General features: G+C 51.2%; 1 protein-coding gene across 6 annotated transcripts in view; it reads right to left on the bottom strand.

Moving 5' to 3' along the window:
* The window catches only part of EFR3B (EFR3 homolog B), a 113170-nt gene that overhangs the window by 11105 nt on the left and 74544 nt on the right, over positions 1 to 27521 (bottom strand). For 5 of the 6 annotated variants that reach the window (XM_032172404.2, XM_032172405.2, XM_032172409.2 and 2 more), the window contains 15 exons: positions 25661 to 25782; positions 19100 to 19249; positions 17385 to 17519; positions 16864 to 16942; positions 15991 to 16126; positions 15583 to 15744; positions 14487 to 14598; positions 14066 to 14117; positions 11865 to 12037; positions 10915 to 10990; positions 10049 to 10210; positions 8377 to 8508; positions 6198 to 6265; positions 4024 to 4151; positions 2851 to 2942 (listed from right to left, as the gene is read on the bottom strand). In XM_032172404.2, the coding sequence (XP_032028295.1) occupies positions 2851 to 2942; positions 4024 to 4151; positions 6198 to 6265; positions 8377 to 8508; positions 10049 to 10210; positions 10915 to 10990; positions 11865 to 12037; positions 14066 to 14117; positions 14487 to 14598; positions 15583 to 15744; positions 15991 to 16126; positions 16864 to 16942; positions 17385 to 17519; positions 19100 to 19249; positions 25661 to 25782 (1779 nt within the window). Of the gene's footprint in view, positions 1 to 2850; positions 2943 to 4023; positions 4152 to 6197; positions 6266 to 8376; positions 8509 to 10048; positions 10211 to 10914; positions 10991 to 11864; positions 12038 to 14065; positions 14118 to 14486; positions 14599 to 15582; positions 15745 to 15990; positions 16127 to 16863; positions 16943 to 17384; positions 17520 to 19099; positions 19250 to 25660; positions 25783 to 26774; positions 26862 to 27521 lie in introns of those variants that run through there. The other variant, XM_058426150.1, reaches the window with a different exon arrangement.

The raw sequence follows: 27521 nt of genomic DNA, 5'->3' as shown, positions 1-27521 counted from the left end.
CTGAGTTACAGGTGGCCGCCACCACACCCAGCTAATTTTTTGTAGTTTTAGTAAAGACAGCGTTTCACCATGTTGATCAGGCTGGTCTCGAACTCCTGACCTCAGGTGATCCGCCTGCCTTGGCCTCCCAAAGTGCTGAGATTACAGGTGTGAGCCACCACACCCAGCCTCATGCTCTATTATTTAAACATAATCTTAAGCAAAAGCAGCAGACATAGAACAGAATGATTGCATTGGTATAAAGTTCCAGAAGTAACACAACTCAGGCTAGGAGCTCCCTTAGGGGAGGGGGCACAGAGGCAGGTCCCCTGGGTGATGACAATGTTCCACTCTCTCATCTGGGCGTGATTGCATGGGCATACACACTTTATGAAAATTCACTGAGTTGTGCACTTTTTGATTTGTTTGGCATTTTTGTTTGAGTAGGAGAGGACAGAAGTATACGTATGAGATAAAGTCATTTAACAAACATTAAGTGAGCACCAACTACATGCGGGACTGTAGGTGAGTCCGTAGAAACTGCGCAATTTGTTAGCATAGGAATTACGTGCAAGAGAGAGCTGTGCTCGGCTTTAACTTGCTCTAAGGACTTATCCTCTGCACATCCATCCATTCATCCACTGTCAGCACCGAGCGACATTGGATATTCACCTGCAGGGTGCTAGGGAACTGTGTGGTGGCAACAGTCAAAGAAAAGGCCGCTCTCTGGGCAAGAGAGAAGGGATGCTCCTTGGGCAAGAGCAGGGAGAGAGAAGTTTATGGAGGAAACCAAACAGGGGCCGGGCGCTGGGAAACCGACAGTTCACAGGCGCTCAGCTGCACCAGTGTGGAGGGAAGGGTGGTTCAGATGTGGCATTCTGCACTAGCAAAGGCCTGGAGATGGCGGAGCACAGCGTGGGAGAGGTCAAGAGCAGCCCCGCCAGAGTGGGACGGTGGATATGGGCCAGAGCAGGTGGGGGAAATGAAATGGCAGAGCCCAGACTATGCATGGCTGGGAATACCAGGCACCAGGATTCAGATTTGACCAAACCAGCATTTATTCACCCCTGCGGCAAGCCTGGGCAGTACGGCCCTAGGAACCACCGTGGGACTCTGGACTGGCACTGATGGGTGAGAGTGGAGAGAGCTGTGGCATGGCAGAAGGGCACAGGATGAAGGCCCCTGCACCCCTGCTTTGCCACCAAGCTACCTCTGGGCTAAGCTGACTCTTGAAGGGAGGAAGGAACTGATACTGGTGGCCCAGGAGGCCACTAGTAAGGAGGTGGCTCTGTAGCTGCGTAAGCATTTCGCCTCGCGCTTCTGAGTCACTTCACTCCTCAATTCCCGAGGGTCTCTTACCTCTTGGGAAGGGAGAATCGCCACTATGGGGAGAGAGCAGCCAACTCACCCCGATGCCTAACGCATTGGAGGTTCCCAGTCCTTGGAGCTGGAAGGGCCATGGAGGACACCTCGTTCAACCTCATTTTACTTGTCCAATTAGCCCAAGTCAGAGCTTCCTTCCGTGGGAAGGTTCTGGATAAGCTTTGAGGGCCCTAGGGTAGAGATCTGCCCCAATAAATGAAGTGGTCAAGGGCACAGTTAGGGGGAGGCTTGATCCTGACCCCTAGAGACTTCTCCTACCTCTGATTGCATCTGGGGAAAGGCTTGATGTCAAAGCTGTCCTCCATGTCTATATTAGCCCTAATGGGCAAAGAGGCTGGGGAATGCCAGCCTGTCCATGCCCGAGGACCACGTAAGTCTTTCTGTCCTGGTCCCACCCAGATGTGTGTCCCCCGTACTTAATGTGAACTGTAACAGTCAGCGTTAAAAAAAAAAAAAAAAATCTTGGCTGTCAGTGGTTAGGGGAGAGATGAAGAGGTGGAGCACGGGGGGGTTTTAGGCCAGGAAACGACTCTGTGTGGTACTCTAGTGGGGGATGCATGTCATTATGCATTTGTCCAAACCCACAGAATGTACAACGCTGAGGGCAAACCCCAATGTAAACGACGGAGTTCAGATGATAATGTTGTGTTAAGGCAGGTTGAATTGTAAGAAATGCACCACTCTGCTGGGGGATGTGGATAGCAGGGGAGGCTGTGCACGTGTCAGGGGAGGGGGGGGCAAAGGGCGATCTCTGTACCTTCCTCTCAATTTTGCTGTAACTAAAATTGCTTTAAAAATAGTCTAAATTTAAAAAAAGATTCTTTATTGATACATACGGAAGCAACACTATGAAAGCTGTTCTCACCCTTATCTCTCCAGTTAAGTCTTCTAGTTTCCAACCCAGAGCATATCGGTCCCCCCTGTGAGTGGGGAATGATGACCACCATGCCTTTCTTTTTAACTTTTTGAGACAAGGTCTTACTCTGTCATCTAGGCTGAACTGCCGTGGTGCCATCATGGCTTACTGCAGCCTTGACTTCCCAGGCTCAAGTGATTCTCCCACCTCAGCATCCTGAGTACCTGGGACCACACGTGCACGTCACCATGCCTGGCTGATTTTTCAATTATTTTTTGTAGAGATGGGGTCTCCTTATGTTGCCCCAGATGATCTCAAACTCCTGGGCTCAAGCAATCCTCCTGCCTCAGCCTCCAAAATGTTGGGATCACAGGTGTGAGCCACCATCCCCAGCCAGGCCTTTCAAGAGTGAGTTTTATGATATCCTCATGGGAGCAGGGAGGACCCTATCAATTTTTCCGAAGGGAAGTATCTATGACACATACGTGGGGAGAGTCAGTACAAGTGTGGAATTACCTGAGAAGCTTGCTTTCCATGCAGCCTTAAGCTACTGTGTGGGCAGGGGAGCCTGGAGTCCAGCGTCCAATCTACAGGAGGTGGGGCTGCCCCAGGACAGTGGCACAGACACTCACCTCCTCCTTCTCTGGGCTGTTCCTTGATTCTACCTCCACCTGCAGGGAGATGGTCTCTCCAATGCTCCTCCTCTTGGATAAGCGATCCTCATCTGGGGAAGAAGCAGCCCAGAGGCTTTAGTTCCCAGCCCTTGGAGATCCAGGACTGAGCCACTAGTCCCACCTCCCAACCCCTCTGCCTCCGCTTGGTCCACAGTCCTCTAAGGCTCAGTGCACACTCAGAGTACACGCGGAGTTTACAGAAGCTTCCGATTGCTGTGGGCCTTCTCTGTCCATCTTAGGATAGTCAGTTTTGCTCTTTGGGGCTAAAATTTTGAAATCGTCAATGAGAACACAAAGAAGGTGCTTATGACCAGAATACATATCTCACCTTATGTATAAGCATCATCTGCTAAGAGCACCAGTAGCTCTTCATGAAGCATTTACTAAGTGCATTTGCATTAATACAGGTACCTTATCATGCCAGCCCTCTAAGGCAGCTATTGGTTTTTTTTTTTTTTTTTTTTTTTTTGAGACGGAGTCTTGCTCTGTGGCCCAGGCTGGAGTGCAATGGCACAATCTTGGCTCACTGCAATCTCCGCCTCCCGGGTTCAAGCAATTCTCCTGTTTCAGCCTCCAGAGTAGCTGGGACTACAGGCACATGCCACCACATGCAGCTAATTTTTTGTATTTTTACTAGAGACGGGGTTTCACCGTGTTGCCCAGGCTGGTCTTGAACCCTTGAGCTTAGGCAATCCATCCGCCTCGGCCTCCCAAAGTGCTGGGATTATAGGTGTGAACCACTGCACCCAGCAGGCAGCTATTGTTAACATTCTTGTTTTACAGTCAAGGAAACTGAAATTCAGGGATGCAAAGGACTTGTCTAAGATCTTTCAGGCGGTAAGTTGCACAGGGGTCTCGAACTGGGTCTCTGGTTCCGTAGCCATATGTGCTCTTTCCAGCACGATGGAGCCTCTCCCAGCCTCAGGCCAGGCCATCTCATGGGCCAGGTACTTCCAAGGACCCTGCCCTGAGGAGGAGAGGTGGGGCAATCAAGAGGACCTCACCATAAATTTCCACTGTGTCTTTCAGCCTCACAGGCAATCAAAGGGCCATAAGTCCCTTTCGCTCAGGCCCTTACCTAGCCAAGGAAAGACAGAGGCAGGCCCAGGCATCCCTGCACAGAGCTCATACCTGTCAGCTGAGGGATGTAGGGCAGGCAGAGCCGGTCCGAATTGTAGCCACTGCCTCCCAGGACTTCACTGATCTTGCTCTGGCGGAAGAGGAGCTCAATCACCACCCCATCGAGATCCTGAGACAGCCTGGAAGATGAAGGAGGGAGGAAGTTCGTTAGAACTGCGGTATCTAGAATGACTTCTGAATAATTTTTTTTTTTTTTTAAGACAGGGTTTTGCTCTCGTCGCCCAGGCTGGAGTGTGGTGGTGCGATCTCGGCTCATTGCAACCTCCGCCTTCTAGGTTCAAGCGATTCTCCTGCCTCAGCCACCTGAGTAGATGGGATTATAGGCACCAGCCACCATGCCCAGCTATTTTTTTGTATTTTTAGTAGAGACAGGGTTTCATCATGTTGGCCAGGCTGGTCTTGAACTCCTGACCTCAGGTGATCCACCTGCCTCAGCCTCCCAAAATGCTGGGATTATAGGCGTGAGCCACCATGCCCAGCCAACTTTTCTTATTACAAAAGTAACATCTTCACTATGCAAGATGACAGAGAAGGAAAAATAAAAGAGTCAGCCCCAGTCCCATTTCCAGAGATAACCACTATTCGCATGTTATAACATATTCTTATGTACAACAATCATATCCTTCAGTCACTTTTTTTCTTTTTTTAAAGACAGGGTCCTCACTGTGTTGCCCAGGCTGGAGTGCAGTGGCTGTTCACAGGCACCATCATAGCACACTATAGCCTTGACCTACTGGGCTAAAGTGATCTTCCTGCTCAGCCTCCCAACAGGTATGCTCCACCACAACCGGCTAATTTTATTTATTTATTTATTTATTTATTTATTTATTTATTTATTATTATTTCTTAGACCAAGTCTCTCCCTGTTACCCAGGCTGGAGTGCAGTGGCATGATCTCAGCTCACTGCAACCTCAGCCTCCCAGGTTCAAGGTATTCTCCTGCCTCAGCCTCCTAAGTAGCTAGGATTACAGGCGCATGCCACCACCCCTGGCTAATTTTTGTATTTTTAGTAGAGACAGGGTTTTACTGTGTTGGCCAGGCTGGTCTCCAGCTCCTGATCTCAAGTGATCCGCCCACCTCAACCTCCCAAAGTGCTGGGATTACATAGGCACAAGCCACTGTGCTCGGCCTAAATTTTTTTTTTTTTTGAGACGGAGTCTTGTTCTGTCGCCCAGGCTGGAGTGCAGTGGCACTATCTCGGCTCACTGCAACCTTTGCCTCCCAGATTCAAGCGGATTCTCCTGCCTCAGCCTCCTGAGTGGAGTAGCTGGGACTACAGGTGTGCACCACCACAACTGGCTAATTTTTGTATTTTTAGAAGAGATGAGGTTTCACCATGTTGGCCAGGATGGTCTTGAACTTCTGACCTCAAGCGATCCGCCCACCTCAGCCTCCCAAAGTGCTGGGATTACAGGCATGAGCCACTGTGCTCAGCCTGGGCAAATTGTTTAAAAATTTTTTGTAGAGATGGGTTCTTGCTTTGTGGCCCATCGTTGTCTTGAACCCATGGGCTCAAGAGATCCTCCTGCTCAGTATTCTGAGTCTCTGGGCCTGCAGGCGTGAGCCAATGCACCCAGCTTAGTCCCATATTTTTACATATACACATAGATATCCCCTTCCCCACCTGCTGTTCTGTGATCTATTTTATTGACCTATTATATAGTGGGTATTTTACATTAAATATTCTTCTAAAACATTGTCATGATTGTCTATTGTATGGATGGGCCATAATTTATAAAGCCATCCCCTACTGTTAGACATTTTGGTTTTGCAAAACATCTTTCCCTTGAGTTCCTCTGATGTTGAAATGACACTGGCCTACAGCACCCACTATGGTCTGAAAACATCACTTGGATTGACAGTAACATCTTGTCGGGAATGACTCCTCCAGGATGCATTTAGCATGGGCTTGGCCAAAGCCCCCAGAGGCTGTGTCTCACCTGCAAACAAGGCTCAGCATTGCATGCTCAAGGCATGGACTGCAGTAATGTGATGGGGTTGAACTTTATCCAGGACTCCTGGACCACAGGCAGAGCCCACCTTCTGCCCTTGGGTCTACAGAAGCCCAAGCCTCCTGGCATTGACCCCTCCTGACCTCAGACCACCCACCTGCTTACTCAGCTGCCCTGGCAATCCCTGACCACGTCCCCTGTCCTCTCCTCACCTGGGTCTCTCCACAAACACATCCTCGGGGAGCATGTATGGAGCCTCTTTCTTCCTGGTCTCTATCACCTGGCGGTTGGGAGGAATCAGATGATAAGAGCTGGTTCAGCAGGGAGAGGGAGCTCACAGACAACGAAAGAGCTCCCATGCCCGGCTCGGCGCTTCCTCCCTCCCACAGCCTCCTCAGCACAGTGTCCTCAGCTGAGCTTCTCCAGTGGAAACTCCCATCAACAGGGACCCTCAGGGTAGCCGGAGAAGCTCCAGCTGGCTGCTCAGGCCATGCCATCAATGACACATGTGCACTAAGTGTCCTCCAATGCAGGAACTTAACTCTTAAGAGACTGCAGCTGCTGACTCTGGTGCCTCATTCCTATGCTTTTTTTTTTTTGAGATGGAGTCTCGCTGTCTTGTCCAGGCTAGAGTGCAGTGGCACAATCTTGGCTCACTGCAGCCTCCACCTCCCAGTTTCAAGCAATTCTCCTGCCTCAGCCTCCTGAGTAACAGACTGCAGGTGTGTGCCACCATGCCTGGCAAATTTTTATATTTTTAGTAGAGACAAGGTTTCACCACGTTGGCCAGGCTGGTCTCAAACTCCTGACCCCAAGTGATCCACCTGCCTTGGCCTCCCAAAGTGCTGGGATTAAGGCTGAGCCACTGCACCTGGCTTCATTCCTGTGTTTTTTATTTAAACAGGTACAAAGGAATGTAGCTCACTCCATGTCCCAAACCTGGGTACTGCAGTATCCAAGTGCATTGCAAAAACACCCTGATGGACAGTGACATCTTGAGCTTTACTCAGTATTCTTTGCAAATTTTTGACAAGAAAAGTGAAAGTTACTAAGGTGGTGAGAAGTGGAGGGATGGTCAGCATACAGGTGTGTGTGGGGGGTGAGGAGGTAAAGGTCCCACAATTGTCAGGCAGAGGATGACTAGGCATTGCCTTTCTTGCACTCCTTTATCAGCCCAGAAGCTGGAAGACTCCTGCTTCCCTTTGGGTGGTCTCTGCCACAGTCACGGCACCCTCCCCTGTGATTCCCAGCCAACCCAGGCTAGTTGAGACCTAAATTTTCTTGTTTTGTTTTATTTTGTTTTGCTAATATATTTTATTTTATTTTATTTTTGAGATGGAGTCTCGCTCTGTCACCCAGGCTAGGGTGCAGTGGCGCAATCTTGGCTCACTGCAAATTCCATCTCCCAGGTTCAAGCGATTCTCCTGCCTCAGTTTCCCGAGTAGCTGGGATTACAGGTGTGTGCCACCATGCCCGGCTAATTTTTGTATTTTTAGTAGAGACAGGGTTTCACCATGTTGCCCAGGCTGGTCTTGAACTCCTGACCTCAAGTGATCCACCAGCCTCGGCCTCCCAAAGTGCTGGGATTACAGGCTTGAGCCACTGCGCCTGGCTTGCTAATGTATTTTAAAGTTAATCCTACATGTTGGGATCATTCAACCTCTAAACACTTCCGTGTGTTTTAAAAGATCTTTATGCAACAACTGAGAACACATTTGACTATAGAATGGGTGTCAGATAACACCAAGGAATTACTGATCACTTAATGAGCTGTGTTAAGAGCAAGGCAGTCAGGTAGGGAGGTGCTCATGCTGTTTCAGGCATGCAGACGGATATACGTAGAGTGAAAGGACAGGATAGCTGGGATTTGTTTTAAAGTATTTAAAATTTGTTCAGCAAAGGAAAAGGAGATAGATGAAGCAAATGGGGAGAAATTTTCATAGCTGTTCATTTCATCTGAGTGGGCGTGAACAGACGTTCGTTCACCATTCTACTCAGGCTACTTTTGCGGTATTTCATAGCTTTAGTCTGCATGATCTGAGGTCACTTTTGCGGTATTTCATAGCTGTAGTCTGCATGATCTGAGGCATGTGTGCGGGTGTGCTCCTGTGAGTAGGGGAAAGACAGAGGGGCAAGAAGTGGAGGGGGCAGACAGTATTAGAAACAGGTATAGAAGACCCCCCCCAACCCCTGTGCCTAACCCCACCCTTCTCTGTCAAGTCATACAGGAGGGAAAGATGCCATGAGGAACTTCTCACCATTAGCGGTTCTTACTTCAACCCTGTCTTCACTGCCTAAGTGTAGGTACAGGACTAATGCAATTAAGGAAAAGCTGTTCCCAGGAAACCCCAAGTTGAGGGCCCCCGAGCTCTTGGTTGTGAGGACACCAACCTCATGGATGTGCTGGCAGAAGGCAGGCACTGTTGTGAGCTGACTGATGAGGTTCAGGTAGGCTGCGCCCAGAGCGTAGAGGGCACAGCGGTTGTAGACAGGCAAGTTCTCCTCATTGACCTGGGCCACGTCCTGCAGCAACACAGACAAGGTCTCAGGAGTTTTTCACTGACAAACTACACTGGGTGCCAACGCTCCACCCGACCTCTTCCCAATCTTTTTTAGAAATGCTTGCTTTCCTAGACTGTCTTTCTCAGCATTTGACCCAAAACTTCCTGGGGAAAAAAAGTCACTTTCATTAAAGCTGAAGGGAGGGGTCCCTAGAACAGTCCATGAACTGGGAGGCTCTTGAGTACCCACAGACTAGAGAGGCAATGACCTCAACTCCCCATTCGGCAGTTCCAGCTGTGGCGACCTTCACTCCCAAACCCTCATCATTAATCCCACTGCCAGCGCACTGTCTCCTTCACTATATCGGATTCTTAGGGGACTGGATTGGCTTGCTAAACTGGGTTCATATGTTAAGCTAAATTAGCTCTGGGAGTTACCAGGGGATTGGGATATAAAGGAACCCCAAGTTCTAGCTCTTGAGGGTAAACAGAATTTAAAAATTGTAACATCCAGGCTGGCCCTGCAGGATTTAGCACCATCAGTGAGACTGTCACTGAATTCCCAGGCTTGCCCCGATTCAGGAATATGATGCCCACTTGGCTTCAGGACCCTGGAGACTCAGCCTTTGAGGTCCAAAGGACCCACCCTGACTCCCAGTAGCCTTGGGTGTACACATGCACCCAGGAAGACCATGAAAGTCTCAAGCCCTGTCCGGTGCCACACTGGCTGCTATGCATCACAAAGGAGGCTTGGTAGACAGGTCCCCAGGCTTCCAGACTCTGACTTACCTTTCCAGGGAATATATACTTTAAACAAGTGCTCAAAGCAATCCTGAAGCACAGCTCCATTTGGGAACCAGAGAATCTTTTTTAATTTTTTTTTTAAATTTTTAGACAGAGTCTTGCTCTGTTGCCCAGGCTGGCATGCAGTAGCGAGATCTCTGCTCACTGCAACCTCCATCTCCCTGGTTCAAGTGATTCTCCTGCCTCAGTCTCCCAAGGAGCTGGGACTACAGGCGTGCACCACCACGTCCAGCTAATTTTTGTATTTTTAGTGGAGACGGGGTTTCACCATGTTGGCCAGGCTGGTCTTGAACTCCTGACCTCAAGTGGTCCACCCACCTTAGCCTCCCAAAGTGCTAGGATTACAGGCATGAGCCACCACGCCCAGCCAAGGGAACCAGAGAATCTTTAGACAAACGAGTTTGTCTGGGATCACTCAGGGCTTATGAGCATCCTTTTAAGAATCCCTGGAGTCTCACTCAGACTCTGCGAGAGACTTGACATATAGTAGCTAAGGGATGTTTCTGAATGACCCGGTTCCCTGGGTCTTCTTTAGCTTAAGGATGGGCCAAGGCCATGAATGAAGCATTCTTTGGGGTTCCCCAAACAGGACCATGGTTTGGGGTCTTCAGGGAGGAGTGGCCAACCACGAGTGCAATATTCCTGGGCTCCAAAACAGTGTTATGCGCAGTTGCTACTCAATACTCTTATCAGGGCTTGCCCAAAACAGGTCCCTCCCCTGATCCCAAGCCCCATGCCCTGCGCACACCAGGCCCCACCTGAACAGCCAGCACCAGACGGATGAGGTCCACCACCACCTCCTCGTTAGCCAGCTCAATGCTGATGAGGGCCAGCAAGCCATAGAGCGCCTCGTAGTGTTTCTGCACGTTTGTTTCCTCCTTGCAGCTCAGGTAGATGTGTCTGTAGAGCTGCTGGGAGTGCTGGGGACAGGAGCAGGCAGGAGAAGGCCGGGGTCGGAGGGGTGGGGACAGGAGGAGCAAGGAGAATACGGAGGAAGACCAATCTGAAGGGGGGTGGGATGGCTGTGTGTGCCCCCTCCTCCCTTGGGGAGGGGATGCCTTTAAAGCGGGCTCTGGCAGAAGTGGACACACACAGGAAGGCTTGCGTAGGGAAGGATGGGCTCAGTGAAACCAGCACCAGAAGCTGCTGCCCAAATCCAGGTGTAGGAGCAGAACACAGTCACTGGCCCCGGACTGGCTCATCACTCTGGGCTTGACTCCTCAGAGAGGTCGGCTTAACACATAGCCACAGGACGAGGAGACGTAGCTACAGAGAGAGGAGGCAGGCTCCAAGGGCAGTCAGTGGTCAGCAGTGACTTTTGCTCTGCCACCCAGGCTGGAGTACATTGGCGCAATCTCGGTTCACTGCAACCTCCGCCTTCTGGGTTCAAGTGATTCTCCTGCCTTAGCCTCCCAAGTAGCTGGGATTGCAGGTGCCCACTACCATGCCCGGCTAATTTTTGTAGTTTTAGTAAAGATGGGATTTTACCATGTTGGTCAGGCTGGTCTCGAGCTCCCCACCTCAAGTGATCTATCCGCCCGCCTCAGTCTCCCAAAGTGCTGGGATTGCAGGCGTGAGCCACTGTGCCTGCCCTTCACTGTGCCTGGAGGTCATGCTTGCTTACCTTCTTCATGAAGACAGTGTCCTGTCGAGAGCACTTGTCCACTTTCAGCTTCAGGACAGAGATGTCACTGAGGGTACTGGGAAGGGATGCAAAGGGCCTCCTTAGCCCTTGTATGAGGCCAGCCTGAGCTCACACGGGATCACTGGGCTTTATCCCCAACATCATTAGTTGGTACAAAGCCTCCAGTGCTCCCCTGGCCGTGGTTCTTAGCCCAATTACCTTTTTCTCCCAAGTTCTCAATAATTTGTTCCTTTCTCTCTCTCTCTTTTTTTTTCCTTTTTGAGACAGGGTCTTATTCTGTCACCTAGGCTGGAGTGAAGTTGTTCCATGACCACAGCTCTCTGCAGCCTCAACCTCCAGGGCTCAAGCAATCCTCCCAACTTAGCCTCCCAAGGAGCTGGGACCACAGTTGTGAGCCACCATACTCGGCTAATTTTTAAATTTTCTTGTAGAGATGGGGGTCTCACTACGTTGCCGTGGCTGGTCTTGAACTCTTGAGCTCAAGTGATCCTCCTGCCTTGGCCTCTCAAAGTGCTGAGATTACAGGCATGAGCCACCGCCCCAACCCCCTTTCTCTTAAATCTTCATCCTGATTATTTTCTTCCTTCTCTTATTCCCCCCAAATCCCCTCAGTCTCTACTGATAACCTGCATCCGCTTCCTTCTCACACTTGCAACTCCCTTTAATGCCTACTCTCTATCTTCCAAATCTTCAGTTCACCCTCCTCCTCTCCCAGACACAAGTGCCCTTTGGTCTGTCCTCCTCTTGCAGGACCCCAGGGTCAATGTTGGTGATCAACTCTCTGGTGAGTCTCACTGAGTATCTGAATTGTCCACCCACCTTTGGTGGGAGGAATTGTCCTTTGGTGTGAGGACAGGACCAAAGGACAGGACCTAATGGAGAGTCCTCTCCCCATCTTGCATCGCCTGGAGGAGACACCCCAAGTTCACCTGATGGTAGAGAACTTGTGGCGGTTGCCATGACGATCAATGAAACTGATGAGAATCTCTAGAACAAAGAGTCGAATTTCTGCATCCTCCATGAGGGCGGTGGAGAGAAGGCGGTCCAGGAAGTTGCTGGGCAGGGCTGACATCATGTTGCTGCACTGGAAACCTGTGGATACCTGCGAGGGAGGTACGGACAGCTATGCCTAGGAACGCTGTCCCTCTCAGGTGCAGGAGGAGATGGAGGAGCAGCCAGCGGAAGTCAGGTCTGATGTACACATCCTCTCTAGACATCGCCCAATCCAGCCTCCCGTACCCTGCAGCCCAGGCAACTCTTTGAACACTCCAACATCCACCTAGATGACACCAAGCTCAGTAGACATGTGAATGGATGGGGACAGTGGGCAGGGACATTCGGGTGTTAAAAAGCAAGCAAGGGATGAGCCCTGGAGGGAAGCGGGAGCCAGACAATCTCTGAACCTAACAGTCCAGCCAGTTAGGGCACAACTGATGAACAGCCACCAGGAACACAATGCCTCATTAAGAGTATGACCATCACAAAGAACGAGACAGTGGAAGAACTCACAGCTGGGCTGAAGGATCAGAACTCACACACACGACAACCACCAAATAGTGCACATAGGTAGCATTTGGTAACATGTCTGTTAGCCTGGCAATAATGGCGCTTTGTGACTAAAGCCAGTTTGGCATAAATAGACATGCCATATATGCTGTTGTCAAAGCATTCAAATGCAGCAAAGCACCTTTACTGTTAAATCCATATTGCAAAACAATGCCTTTGAAGATTCAGAAGGTCCCTGAGGATGTACCCCAAACTGTTATCTTAAGAAAATGATGAGTACAAATTGATGAGGGTAAACTCAGTAAAGAAATGGCAGGAATATGGAGACCAAGGTGATAACTAGATGAGGGCAGTGTTGGAGCACAAAGGGTTTATAAAAATCTAGTGCCATGAAGAGTGTGGACTGGAGGGGAAGGAAGGGAAGGTGTGAGGTGGCGGCGGGGTTGGGGGAGTTCTGTTTAGATTGGCATGGCCAGAACAGAGACAGAGACTGAGAGATGAGACAGGAGGTCTAGGGAGGGAGAGGGGACTGGGGACCTCCCAACTTCAGTCTGAGAAGTTTGAAATCTGGTTGTACATCAATTATAAACTGAGGCCAGGCACAGTGGCTCATGCCTGTAATCCCAACACTTTGGGAGGCCAAGGCAGGCGGATCACTTGAGGTCAGGAGTTCAAGACCAGCCTAGCCAACATGATGAAACACTGTCTCTACTAGAAATGCAAAAAAATTAGCTAGGCATGGTGGTGGCATGTGCCTGTAATCCCAGCTACTCAAGAATCATTGAACCTGGGAGGCGAAGGTTGCAGTGAGCCAAGATCGCACCACTGCACTCCAGCCTGAGCAACAAGAGTGAAACTCCATCTCAAAAAAAAAAAAGAAAATTATAAACTGAGACCTACTCTGAAATAAGAGGCACCTGGTAGAGAACAGCATTTCTAGACAATTACTGTTGTAGCTGAGTTTCTGACAGGTGGGAAGAGGTGGTTGTGAGATGTCGGGTTTAGGCCAGGGGTTGTGCCTCAGAATACCTGGGGAACTTGTTACAAATACAGATTCCAGGACCTCACTCAGGCTAACAGCTCAAAACCTCTGAGGAATCATATATTTATCACAAGATTGTCATTGGAATGGTGTTCGAGAGCAATGGATCTAGACTCCAGTGATGGCTGCAAAGATGTAAAGAAGAGTTAAATAAAACACAGGATGGGAAGGATGGGGGCTGGGAGACTGAGGTGGGCACATGTGCCAAGAACATGCTGGCAAAACAGGGGAAACAGAGGGGAAAAGGGAAAGAGGGGGTACCTGGAGGGAACCAGGGCGGGAACCAACAGATTCCATCTCGAGACAGATCGTGTCTGAGTGACAACGCTATCAGTAGCCAATAAGGAACCTTTGTGAAAATTAGAAACGGGTTCCCCATTTGCTGTGGCTGACCCAGCTCTGTGGGTGCCCAGCCTGGCTAGTGAGTGGAACGTAGGCTAGATTTCAGCCCCGACTCAACTGACTGGGTGTATTTGTGCAGTATGCAACGTGCACGACTGTATGTGGAGGCCTTCACTTGGTCCCTTGGAAGGAGCTGTCTCCTGCAGAGGAAGAGCAGGAATGGGGATAGATGGGGCTCACCTGCAGGAGGGATTTTAGCAGCATAATCTGGGTCAGACGGTTCCTATTCTCCCTGTAGACCAGAGACACAAACACTCACCAGGATGGTAATGGGGCGGAGGTCACACACTTGCCAGCTTAGTTCTACCCCTGATTTGTTTCTCCATGAGGCTTATCGTGTTGGGTTACCCAGGACAGTGACTTCAGGACCCAGGAAGCCGACCAAGGGGTGACTGGCTCCCCCCACGCTGGGAGGCGGTTATTGGTGGGGTGGCCTGAGAAATTGTGGGATCCAAGAGCCCCACTAAAGGCTGCTGAGGGATTTGGGAGTAAAAAGAGAGCAGAGGGCAGAGCCAAGAAAATTAAGAGGGATAAAGGAGGGGGTCAGCAAATGCAGCCGGGGGACAGGAGGACTCCAGGCTGGGGGAGATGGGTGGCTCACCCCGTCCTGCCCGTGTCCACCGCCTGGTGCAGGGATGGCCGTGGGACCTTGCTCATGATGAAGAGGATCACCTCGGACCGCTGATAGGTGGGCAGCGTGCTGGCAAAGGAGCCTGCAGGAGGTGGCGGAGAGGGTGCCCAGTGAGGCACAGGCTCCAGGGCCCCTCCTGGTTCAGCCTTTCAGCTGCAGAGAGCAAGGGCTGCCGCTCTCCGGAGTCAATCCAGGACCAGTAAAAGGAACTCAGGATAGCCCGGGTGTGATTCGGCCTCTCTAGGAAGGGGAGGCATCAGGTGGTTTTGGAGGTCTCTTCCAGGCTCCGTTTTATCACTTGTTCCTGAGGCTGTGGTTAAGGTCTTGGCTCCTTGGCTAGGGGGTGGGGATGGTGAATGCTGGGCCCTGGGACCAGGGCGGGGCTTCTTTCACCGGCTGCCCTAGGGTAAATCCTAGGGTAAATCCTCCTCCCACGAACTAAGAGAAAAGAATGGTTCTGCATTCCTAACCTGCCTACTCCAGGCTGAGGGGAAGCTCACAGGGCTAGGGCAGGCAGGCTATGAAAGAAGCTTTATCATCTCCACTCCCAGGAGCACACATTTTCTCCACGGCTGGCCCCCTTCCTCATTCTTTTCTCTTAGTCCCCATCTCTCCCTCCTGGAAGCCCTAACCTGGAAGCATCAGGTAGGTCTGATGGGGACTGGGACTAAAGAAGGTTCGCCTGAGACTTCAGATCTGAGACACTCATCTGACTGCGCTGTCGCTCAGGCCCTGCCCAGCCAGTCGTTTCATTTCCCGACTTCATTCTCTCTGAGGTCCGTGAATAGCATGTGGGCGCTGGACAATCCTACAGGGCCCCGGTTGGATGCCTTTCGCCCCAGTGCGGTCCCTCCCTCTCCAACCCCCATACCCGGGCCGCCCCCGGTGCCCCGCCCCTTTCCAGGGTCCCTCTTTCCTCCCCTTGGCTCCGCCCCGCCCTGCGCCTCAGTCTTGAGCCCCTGGGCCCCACCCCGTCCCTCCCCTCCCCTCCCCTCCCCTCCCTGCGCCTCGGACCCGCCCCGCCCCGCCCCGCCCCGGCCCGGCCTGGCCCGGCCTCGCGCCGCACCTACGGTCTTGATGACGGCCTCCTGGAACATGCGCTCCTCGTGCTCCTTGATGATCTTGGTGCCGAGGCTCACCGCCCCGTCGTAGCTCCCGGTCAGCGCGTAGTCGATGCTGAGTCGCAGCTGCCTGAGCAGCGTGTTGAACATCTCCAGCACCGTGGGCCCTGAGAGCGGCGGGGCGGGACACCCGAGATCCAAGGCTGGCACCCGCCTCCTCCCTGCACCGCGCGCAGGCAGGGCAGGCCCACGCCCCCTTCCAGCCTGGGCTTCCTCTGCGCCCCCAACTTCCCGGCGGACTTCTCTCGAGGAAAACGGACTCCGACCCCTCCCTGTTGTCCCTTGCCTCTCTCTGGAAGAGGCGGCAGCCTCCGCGGGGTCCCCGGCCCTCAGGCCCTAGCCATGCCGCTTACCCACAGAGCCGGTGGCAGCGATGACCGCGGCTTCCGACAAGACTTCCACGATGCCGGCGCGCACCGTCGCAGCGCTGCGGCTGTTGGCGTCCAGGTGGCCCAGGAGCTGCTGGATGACCAGGTGCGAGTGCTGCGGCTGCGGGAGGAAGATGAGTTGGGCCTGGACAGCAACCCCATGGGGTCCCTGGGCCGCGCAGCCCTCTCCTGGCACCCAAAGGTGGGGGTAAACTAAAGGGACGTTCCAAGGCCCTGGGCACTGCAGATGGCACTGACACCTCGTGCCCTTTACTGGATCCTTCCCTCCTCTCTCCAACAAAGAGCCAAATCCCAGTGGAGGCCTCGGCTGACAGTTTTCCAGGGCCCTTTTACTTCAAAATGGGTCAAAAGACCATTTTAAAATAGGGTCTTCCTTTCATTTCTTCAGGTCTTTCCGGCAAGGGCCACGGGAGGCCACATGGCTTAGTCCAGTGCTGCCTAAAGTGGGGCCCCTGGGCTGGTGCCCATTCAAGATGGGTCTGATACTGGTTTACACTGAGATAAGGATGGGATGGAGAGTCAGTGTTTAGTAAATAATTTGTCAGTGCTGTAGCAGCCAAGGGTGTGATCTGTAGGCTTGCATTTTGCATGAGTTTTTCATTTAATTTTTCTAGAAATTATTTGTTTTAATCGTATTTTATAAAAGTATTGGTCTGTGATGTACTGGAAATAAAATCAGCCGGCCCTTCTCCACAGCTAGCTTAAGCAGCACTGGTTTTGGCAACTGGGGGCTTCGGAGGAGTCACAGGGGACTTCTGGCTTTCTATTTTAGCACCTGTCTGGCTCCCAGAGGGGCCTTTGTCCTGGGATCCGGCTGGCCCAGGGGAGCCACCATACCTGAATTGAGTACATGATGATTTTAAAGCAACGGATGGCGAACACCTTGGGTTCCCAAAGAGAATGGTTATCCAGATGGCTGTGAGGGAGAAAACATGGGGGAACAACTATGAAACTCCCGGCAGTGTTAGGGAGAAGAGATTAGCTTGGAGGCAGAGGGACTCCTCCTCAAAGCCCCTCGCACAGTTCCCGGGTGAGGAAGTGAAGCCTGAAGGGCCTTGGGGTAGTCCCAGTCCAGCGCTGGAGAGAGGCCAAGGACAGCGCTCTGCAGTTGTGGACGTGTGCGGTGAAGCTGGGCACCTTCGCTTAGCGTTGGGTGCCTTCCTACTGGCATCACTTGGCCACCCCGTGGCAGCTTTTGCTGTCACAATTCAGGGAACACAGGCACAGGGAAGGGATCGACTTGGCGGCAGCACCACAACTGTAATATCCCCTTTCCCACAGCCAGCCAGGAGATGCCAGGGACCTGAAACACATCCAGGCTGAAGGCTGGGGCCAAGGCAGTTGGTGGGGGCACTCACATGAGAACAGGCTTGATGGCGTTTTTGATGTTGCCAAAGGCAGCCCGGCCCAGCAGCTCCCGAAGGCACCTCTCAGCCAGCTCCGCGGGGCTCTCTTTCTCCTTCTCGGGTGCTTGGAGGGGTGAGGGAGACCGACTGGGGAGACAGAGGCACATGGGTAGAGGGCGGCATGCAGGCTGGGGTCAGGCTCTGTGCAATCCTGGCTTTCCGTGTTTCATCCACACAAGACAAGCAGGAATTTGACATGGGTTGCACTAGGCAATAGGGGAGGCATCACAGCTGTCAGAAATTAAATGGGGGTAAAGAAGCCCCCACTGGGGGAAGTGGGGGAAGACTGGAGAAGAAAAGATAAAGTTCTTTTTCTGGAAATCCTTAAGGATTTCCAGATATGCCACTGTGGGAAGGATGCTCTGAGCCCCATGGGCCAGGTGAGGTGTAGAACATGTGTGTCTTGATGCACCTAAGACTTCAGAAGGAAAAGGAGATGGGAGATGAAGATAGGAAAGGGAGGCAAAAAAACAAAACAGAAGTGGAAGAAAGGAGAGGAAAGAGAGGGAGGGAAAAGGAAAGGCACAGTGGTTGGCTCAGGCAAGAGTCAATGATACTCAAGTCACAAGAGAGTGGGCCCACATCTGGACAGAACAGGAGCCCGAGGACTCCCAGCCCAGAGACCACAGCAGCTTGTCAGTGAGATGCTATTCCAGAAATAGCCACCAGAGGGCATACGAACCCCTCCCCCCCCCCCCCCCCCCCCCCCTCCCCCCCCGGTAGCCTGGGCTCAACCGACCTAACCAGCCTGGTGCACAGATAGCCCAGATGGGACAGCAGCATGGACCTTTCTCCCCATTCCATTTCACCGAGGGGAAAAATGAGGGGGCAGGGCCAGGAATGAATCTCATGCTTAGGGGATCCAGGATTAAAACCCAGTATCTGCAAGCTCTTGCTGAGTGGCGGCGGGCTGGTCAAGCATGCACGTTTTCAGGGCCTGAAATAGCATCAGGAAGCAACAGAGGAAGGAAGGTCCAGATGGAAAGTCCGCAGTCATTGGAGCCACGAAAGGCATCTTTTTTTTTTTTTTTTTTTTTTTGAGACGGAGTCTCGCTCTGTCGCCCAGGCTGTAAGTGCAGCGGCGCGATCTCGGCTCACTGCAAGTTCCGCCTCCCGGGCTCCCGTTCTCCTGCCTCAGCCTCCCGAGTAGCTGGGACTACAGGCGCCCGCCACCACGTCCAGCTAATTTTTTTGTATTTCTTTTTTAGTAGAGATGTGGTTTCACCGTGTTAGCCAGGATGGTCTCGATCTCCTGACCTCGTGATCTGCCCACCTCGGCCTCCCAAAGTGTTGGGATTACAGGCGTGAGCTACCGCGCCCGGCCCACAAAAGGCATCCTAAAGCCTCCTTGGCCCTGCTTCCAGGGAGACAAAGGTAACCAGTCTCTTGGGTCTGTGTGTTATTACCAACAGACTTACCTACCAGGGAGCCCAGCACCAACACTGTCCTCCTTCGGTAACGCAGATGTTAAGGACACTGTGGGCTGGCACAAAGCTAGACCCATGGCTCCTAGGGAGCCAGCTTTGGACTCACTGCAGAACAAGCCACAAAGTCATGTCCCTGGCCTTGTAGCTGAGTTTTACTGACCAACCCAAACCATGTGGTTCCCAAGCAGCCCTTGGAGGGCTGATTATATCCACTGTCCTGCCCCACCCCAGCCTGCTTACCTCTCTGCCTCCTCTACATGCTGTAGATTGAAAAGCAGCGATGGGACAATCTTGTCCATGTGCTGTGGGTCCCAGATGTTGGCCTGCAGTTCATCATTCACCGTCTTCCTCACCACCCCTTGCAGGCCTTTGATGCCTGACATTCGAATTCTGTAAGGAAAAGGGTGAAGTGGGACTCGGAAGTCCTCTAGCCCTGAGAAGTCCAGCTTCGGTGGCTAAGAGAGGAGTACAGCTTAGGGGTCAGGGATACATTTGTCCATCGGAAGGCAGAATGGAGACCAGCTGCTACTCTCATGGGACCTCCTGGTGCTGGCAGACATGAGCCCAGGAAGCCATGTCTTTTGAATCATCTTGGAGACTCCCAGGCTGCCCTTGCCCTGGTACCATCTGGGCTCCAGCCCTAGGGTGCTGGGTGTTCCAGCTCCCCGTCTTTAGTACTTAGCTGGGGTTGTTCCAGCTTGGGCCCAAGATATAAGAGCTCAAAATGCTGCCAAGAACTGATGAAGCAGAATCCAAGGCCGTGAGCAACTTGCGGGGGCAGGGGGAGGCGGACCCAGAGGGAGAGGCACAGAGCTGCAGGCTCTCTGGGCACAAAGGGGTTTTGGCTTGGAGCTAGGCTTAACTGAGGGGAAACTGAGTAACAGCACAGCAGGAGCCCCTTTTGTACACCCCCAGTCCCTGCTATGTGAACCCAGGGTCAGCACAGCCCTGTGGGCGGGGGCCGTCTTTACTAGCCATTTATTTCAGCCTGAAGTTTCTTTCTTTCTTTTTTATAAAACCTTTTTTCTGGTTATAAAATAATACATACTAATCATAGAAAAGTATAGAGAAGAGAAGATTTACCACTACCACCACCACTACCACTGTTATCTTTGTTATCAAAGGTAACTGTTATTGGCATTTTGATGTAATTCCTTTCTTCTGTGCATAATATATAACAGAATTAAGAACCTGTTGCATATTTGATTTGTATTGGCTTTTTTCACATACGTTCTATGCATTTTCCTATGTCATTAACTCTTCATAAACATGTTGAATGGTTGCCTGATACACTGTCATAAGACTTTTCTAAACTAGTGACTATTAGTCATTTCAGTTGTTTCCAAACGTTTTGCTTTTTTTTTTTTGAGGTGGAGTCTGGCTCTGTCGCCCAGGCTGGAGTGCAGTGGTGCGATCTTGGCTTACTACAACCTCTGCCTCTCGGATTCAAGCCATTCTTTTGCCTCAGCCTCCTGAGTAGCTGGGATTACAGGCACGTGCCACCATGCCCGGCCAATTTTTGTATTTTTAGTAGAGACAGGGTTTCACCATGTTGGTCAGGCTGGTCTCGAACTCCTGACCTCGTGATCCGCCTGCCTTAGCCTCCCAAAATGCTGGGATTACAGGCGTGAGCCACCGTGCCTGGTCAAACGTTTCACTTTTATAATAATGCTATGATGGGCATCATTGTATGAAATATTTTACTATGTTTCAAGTCATTGCCATGAGTGGAATCACTGAGTCAAAAGGTAAGAAATAAAAGGCAGCCAGACACAGTGGCTCACACCTGTAACCCCAGCACTTTGGGAGGCAAGGCCAGTATATAGCTTGAGCTCAGGAGTTCAAGACCAGCCTGGGCAACATGGCAAAATCTCGTCTCTACAAAAAATTAAAACATTAGGCCGGGCACAGTGGCTCACGCCTGTAATCCCAGCACTTTGGGAGGCTGAGGTGGGTGGATCACCTGAGGTCAGGAGTTTGAGACCAGCCTGGTCAACATGGTGAAACCCCGTCTCTACTAAAAATACAAAAATTAGCCGGGCATGGTAGCAGGTGCCTGTAATCCCAGCTACTCGGGAGGTTGAGGTGAAGGAATTGCATGAACCCAGGAGGTGGAGGTTATAGTAAGCAGAGATCATGCCACTGCACTCCTGCCTAGGCGACAGAGTAAGACCCTGTCTCAAAAAAAAAAAAAAAAGAAAGAAAGAAATTAGCCAGGTGTGGTAGTGTGCACCTGTAGTCACAGATACTCAGGAGGCTGGGGTGGAAGTACTGATTGGGCCTGAGAGGCAAAGGTTGCAGTGAGCTGAGATCACGTGAGATTGCGCCACTGCACTCCAGCCTGGATGAAAGAGTCAGACTCTGTCTCAAAAAAAGAAATGAAAGGCTCCCAATTTGCCAAAATAACTGCCCCCACCCCCTGCCCATGCGCAAGCCACAGGAGAATGCCACTCTCACAGTGCCTGAGGCAGTATTGAGGATCTCATTTTAAACATCTGTTCTAATTTTATGACTCCAAAAAATCCTCACATTTTGTAGCTATTTCAATTCACATCCTTTTGTGATTATTGGAGATGAGCAGTTTTTCTCAAGGTTAAGTTGCCAGTTGCACTTTTAACTTCGTTTTTTTTTTAGATGGAGTCTCGCTCTGTCGCCCAGGCTGGAGTGCAGTGGCACGATCTCAGCTCACTGCAAGCTCCGCCTCCCGGGTTCACGCCATTCTCCTGCCTCAGCCTCCCAAGTAGTTGGGACTACAGGCGCCCGCCACCATGCCTGGCTAATTTTTTGGATTTTTCGTAGAGATGGAGTTTCCCCATGTTAGCCAGGATGGTCTCAATCTCCTGACCTTGTGATCCGCCCGCCTCGGCCTCCCAAAGTGCTGGGATTACAGGTATGAGCCACCACGCCCGGCCTTAACTTTGGTTTTAACTGGGGTTGCCAGGGTGCTACCCTGGGCCTTACTGAGGAACTGTGATTGGAGGTGGCAGGAGCTTACGAGCAACAGGATACCCTGGCCCAGAAACTTTAAGGGCCACTGGCAATGGGCAAGGATTCCCTGGAAGCACCTGGCCACGCTGACCTGACCCTGACCACGTTCAAGACCCTGAGCTGGCAGCTGTCCGGACTTGGGAATGAATGATCAAGAATACTGTCCCGCTGACTCTTCTCGGTTCCAGTTTAAAAAGGCACTCCCCAACCAAGGGACAAGTGACACATATCCCCAGCATGCTGGACTCATTTGTCCCGTCCAAGTGGGCCTGGCTGGCAGGAAACAAGGCCTGGTTGACAGAAAAACTTCTACCCAGGACTCCCTTATGTGTACATGTGAATTAATTTTTCTTCTTTTCCTAACTACCTTGCACTCCTTCAGTCTCCCCAGAATCCCTTCCACAAATGCACACGATTCATTCTGTGACACCCAGAGCTGACCTTGCCTTTCAAAAGAAGTTTGGAAAAATCAGGCCTGGGGGAGAAGGAAACTTCTTACTCTTCCTATTTATTTATTTATTTATTTTTCGAGATGGAGTCTCACTCTGTCGCCCAGGCCGGAGTGCAGTGGCACAATCTTAGCTCACTGCAACTTCCACCTCCCAGGTTCAAGCGATTCTTGTACCTCAGCCACCGGAGTAGCTGGGACTACAGTTGTGCGCTACCATGCCTGGCTAATTTTTTGCGTTTTTAATAGAGATGGGGTTTCGCCATGTTGACCAGGCTGGTCTTGAACTCCTGACCTCAAGTAATCCGCCTGCCTCAGCCTCCCAAAGTGCTGGTAATATAGGCGTGAGCCACCACACCTGGCCCTTACTGCTTTTTTTTTTTTTTTTTTTTTTTTTTTTTTGAGACAGAGTCTCGCTGTGTCGCCCAGGCTGGAGTGCAGTGGCGCTATCTCGGCTCACTGCAAGCTCCGCCTCTGGGTTTACACGATTCTCCTGCCTCAGCCTCCCAAGTAGCTGGGATTACAGGTGCCTGCCACCACGCCCGGCTAATGTTTTTCTGTATTTTTAGTAGAGACTAAATAGGAGTTTCACCGTGTTAGCCAGGATGGTCTCGATCTCGATCTCCTGACCTTGTGATCCATCCCTCTCGGCCTCCCAAAGTGCTGGGATTACAGGCGTGAGCCACCGCACCTGGCCCTTCTGTTCCTCTTAATGGGCACAGTGGAGATCTACCCATGACCAAGGGCCCCACGAAGTCTCTGAATCCAAGGGAAGATCAGATAATACTGATCCACTGGCCCTGAGGAATCGCACACACACACACACACACACGCACACACACACACACAATTTGCATGCACAGGCCCACTGCTGGACCCAAGGGTGTTACTGGAAAGGGCAGTCAACGGCATTCAGAGGCAGCATCTGGGTTCCTAGAGCAAAATGATGCTGTGTGTGGACAGCCCAGCACAGCTGCCACTGGGTCAGCTGAGTCTAAAAAGGCTGAGAATGAACAACAGGAGAGATCTCAGGGAAAAAGGGCACAGGGAGGGGACAGAAGAGAAAGGCAAGAAGGGGAGGAAGGAAGAAAACTGACACCAGAAGATCCCTCCTCCTCCCTCTCTCAACCGTAGGCCTTCCTGTCATGGGTGACCAGCGTCAGCCTGTGGGTGTAATGGCACTGCTGGTGGCTGGAAGCCAACCTCAGCAGCCTTCCTCCTGATGTTCAGGAAACTCCTGATGCTGCTGGAACACAGTGCTGACCACATCACACACTACGGATCATGTGTATGTGCACATGTGTGTGTGTGCATGTGTGGTGTGTGTGCACGTGTGTGTGCATGTGTGCGTGTGTGCACGTGTGTGTGTGCAGTGGCATGAGTGGCCCATCCACTCCCCCACCACCCTGGGACAGCTTGGCAGGGCCTGCGTGGGCAGCACGTGTTACAGACATACGTGGCCATGGTCCTATACCTCCCCTAACACCTGCTTCTGGATGCGCCCCCACAGCTCCAGCCCCTCTGGCTCTTCATAGCCATTTTGCAATGGTGGTGACTCAGGAAGCTAATTCTGGGAGAGGATGAGGGGCTCCTTCCTCCCATACAGCACTCTGGCCTCACCAGAGGCACTCGGGCAGGGCAGCTGCAGAGTCCACACCTGGCTTATGAGAGTCTCGGGGACTGGGGGAACCCAGACAATGCCACACAGTGGCACCGGGCCCTGCCTAGGAGTCGGTCTACTGCCTTGGAAGCATATATTCATTTTAATTTCTTTGTGATTAATTTTTTGTTTTTTTTTAGAGACAGGGTCTCACTCTGTCACCCAGGCTGGAGTGCAGGGGTGTGATCATGGTTCACTGCAGCCTCAACCTCCCAGGCTCAAGTGATCCTCCCACCTCTGCCTCCTAAGTAGCTGGGAATACAGGCACATGCAGTCATGCCCAGCTAATTTTATTTTTTGTAGAGGCAGGGTCTCATTATGTTGCCCAGGCTGGCCTCAAACTCCTGGGTTCAAGTGATCCTCCTGCCTCAGCCTCCCAAAGTACTGAAATTACAGACATGAGCCACTGCAACTGGTCAATTTCTCTGTGATTTTACTTGAGAGATTTTGCTTCTATGTCCAAGTATGCTTCTGTGAGCTAAGTGTTTTTATAAATTGGAGTACGTGTATGTAAAAGCGTATCCCGTGAGGCAAGATGCCTGTCTGAGAGTGTTCATTCATTCTGTTATTCACTCAACAAGAATTTATCAAGTGCCACTGCTCTCCAGGCAGTGTTAGTGCTTGGGATGCATCCGTGAGTAAAACGACGGACCCTACCCTCACAGAGCTTACATCCCAGTGGGAAGAGACAGGTGGTGAACAAGAAACACAGAAAGTAATGTATGAAACATGTTAAAAGGGGAAAGAAACCCCGGCAGAGTGAGGGAGAAGGGAGTGGGCATGTGGGGGTGTGCAGGGCAGCTTCACTGACAAGGGGACATTTGAGCAAAGGTTTGACAGAGGCGATGCAGTGAGATGCGCAGATCCCTGGAGGAAGCATTCCCGGCACAAGCACAGACTGTGCAAAGGCCCTGAGGCAGTGTCTGTGGTGTGCTGGAGAGGAATGAGCGAGCAGGAGGGCCAACGAGATGGAGTGGAGAGGCAGCTGGGATCAGCCAAAGTGTGAACTTTGGCTCTTTATTGGTAGGTGTAGATTTTGAATGGTTAATGGTGAGTGGGTGTGTTTCTGGAGTATAAATGCATATAATTCTGAACAAAAGAGTGTATGGAGGCCTGTGTGTGTGTACACATGTGTATTCTGTCACTGGCTCTCAAATTGGGCTCAAAGGACTTTTATCTTACATTGAGTCCCTTTGTCCGGCCCAAGCAGTTTTTCCTTTAGAAACCACATGTGGGGGCCGGGTGTAGTGGCTCCCGCCTGTAATCCTAGCACTTTGGGAGGCCGATGTGGGCAGATCACCTGAGGTCAAGAGTTTGAGATGAGCCTGGCCAATGTGGTAAAACCCCATCTCTGCTAAAAATACAAATATTAGCTGGGAGTGGTGGTGCACGTCTGTAATTTCAGCTACTTGGGAGGCCGAGGCATGAGAATCACTTGAACCCGGGAGGCGGAGGTTGCAGTTAGCCAAGATCGCGCCACTGTACTCCAGCCTGGGCAACAGAGTGAAACTCGGTCTCAAAAAAAAAAAAAAAAACCAGAAACCACATGTAGGGAGCTGGGTGCTGCCCACCTGCCCGGCAACATCAGAGCAGACACAGATACTAACAAAAGTAGACACACAATGGCAGGTTGGAAGTTATCTACAGGACCCACCATTGCTTCTGCTGTAAGCTGAACCAACCACCCTTGCCTTCCCCTACTCACTTGGTCTTGATTTCTAAGTCATCGTGGCTTGAGTGGCACATTTCACTGAATCGGGACACAAAGAAGTCATAGCTCCGGTGATAGGATGGGGTGTCCTCCTCGATGTTGGCAAACTTCACAAACTATCAGGGAGGAAGGAGAGAAACACACGACAGAGGTGACCCACCATGCTCCTCACTGCTGGGCATCCCCAGACCTCCCTGCCAAGGTCAAGCCATGGGAACTACGCATCCTGGAGCCAGCTTGGCCGGCCTTGCAGAGCACACTGGGGAGATGAATTCCCAATCCCGCTTGCCTCTCCTGTTGCACAATAAGATTGGAAACCATGGCCCTTCTCAGGCCTCCTCCGCTGCGGGAGCAGAGGACAGAAGAGAAGGGAACATGAAGGGGCTCACGGAAGCACCTGCCCTCACCCCTCCATCCAGAGCTGCGCAAACACACGGGGGCGGGGAGGCTGTTAGGAATAATACGGAACCTAAGTGAAAGCCAGCAACAAAGCAGCAGCACCACCTTCAATGAATTCGAGGACACAAGAACAAATCTGAAATTTGACTTTAAAATGTAATTACACTTTATTGTTAGAAACTGGAGTTTGGCCAGGTGCAGTGGCTCATGCCTGTAATCCCAGCACTTTGGGAGGCCGAGGCGGGTGGATCATTTGAGGTCAGGAGTTCGAGACCAGCCTGGCCAACATGGTGAAACCCTGTCTCAACTAAAAATGCAAAATTAGCCAGGCTTGGTGGCAGGCACCTGTAATCCCAGCTACTTTGGGAGGCTGAGACAAGAGAATCGCTTGAACCCGGGAGGTGGAGGTTGTAGTGAGCCGAGATCACACCACCGCACTCCAGCCTGGGCGATAGAGCGAGACTCCATCTCAAACAAAAACAAAAACAAACAAAAACAACGATAACAAAAATTGAAGTCCATTTTTAAAGTTTGCCATTTCAGTTCAGTAGGTCTTGATTGGCATCCTGGGCAGCTGGATTCCTCCTGCACCAGGGTGTTGCACATTTGCAGTTCTAAAAAGGGACTTAATTTCAACTGAGTCCTGCAGAGAAGCAACAGTCATGAACTAAATGAAGTTAAATTACTAAATATTTAATATGATTCTTACAGGGTTTTTGTTTTTGTTGTTGTTGTTGTTGTTGTTTTTGAGACGCAGTCTTGCTCTGTCGCCAGGCTGGAATGCAGTGGCATGATCTTGGCTCACTACAACCTCCACCTCCTGGGTTCAAGCAATTCTCTTGCCTCAGCCTCCCAAAAAGCTAGGATTACAGGTGCCCGCCACCACACCTGGATACTTTTTGTATTTTTAGTAGAGACAGGGTTTTGCCATATTGACCAGGCTGGTCTCAAACTCCTGGTCTCAAGCAATCTAGCTGCCTTGGCCTCCCAAAGTGCTGGGATTACAGGCATGAGCTACCACACCTGGCCTGTCTCCTTTTCTTTAAAATGTATCTGTCACCTCCTAGGAACATGAATAAAGTAGAGTCGATTCAGAAAAGCTCCCTGAGCTCCTGGAGTAACAGGAACTGTGTGAACTCAAGGCATATTATTAGTAAGGTTCTTATTCTAAGAGGCTTAGACTTTTTATGACCCTACAGGATTCAGCACCACACAATCATTGAACAGCAGTGTTTGCTGGGGCAATGTACAAATACATTCCACTCACCACTTAAAAAACAGCACGCCATTCTTAACATGCCTGGGACTCCACTCACTGTTCTTTCCCATCCCACTTGATTAGAAAAACACATTTCAGATATGGTTGTAGTAAAGCTTATTTGCTTTCGTTTAACCCACGCCTTGTTCTGTTGGAAGCCTTCAAAATATCCAAAAGACATCACAAAGCCCGAGTTCT

The sequence above is a fragment of the Hylobates moloch genome, unplaced genomic scaffold (assembly GCF_009828535.3).
Source record: "Hylobates moloch isolate HMO894 unplaced genomic scaffold, HMol_V3 SCAFFOLD_13, whole genome shotgun sequence".
Classification (NCBI taxonomy): domain Eukaryota; kingdom Metazoa; phylum Chordata; class Mammalia; order Primates; family Hylobatidae; genus Hylobates; species Hylobates moloch.
Note: the sequence above shows the minus strand (reverse complement) of the source record. Positions and strands in the feature narration are given on the sequence as shown.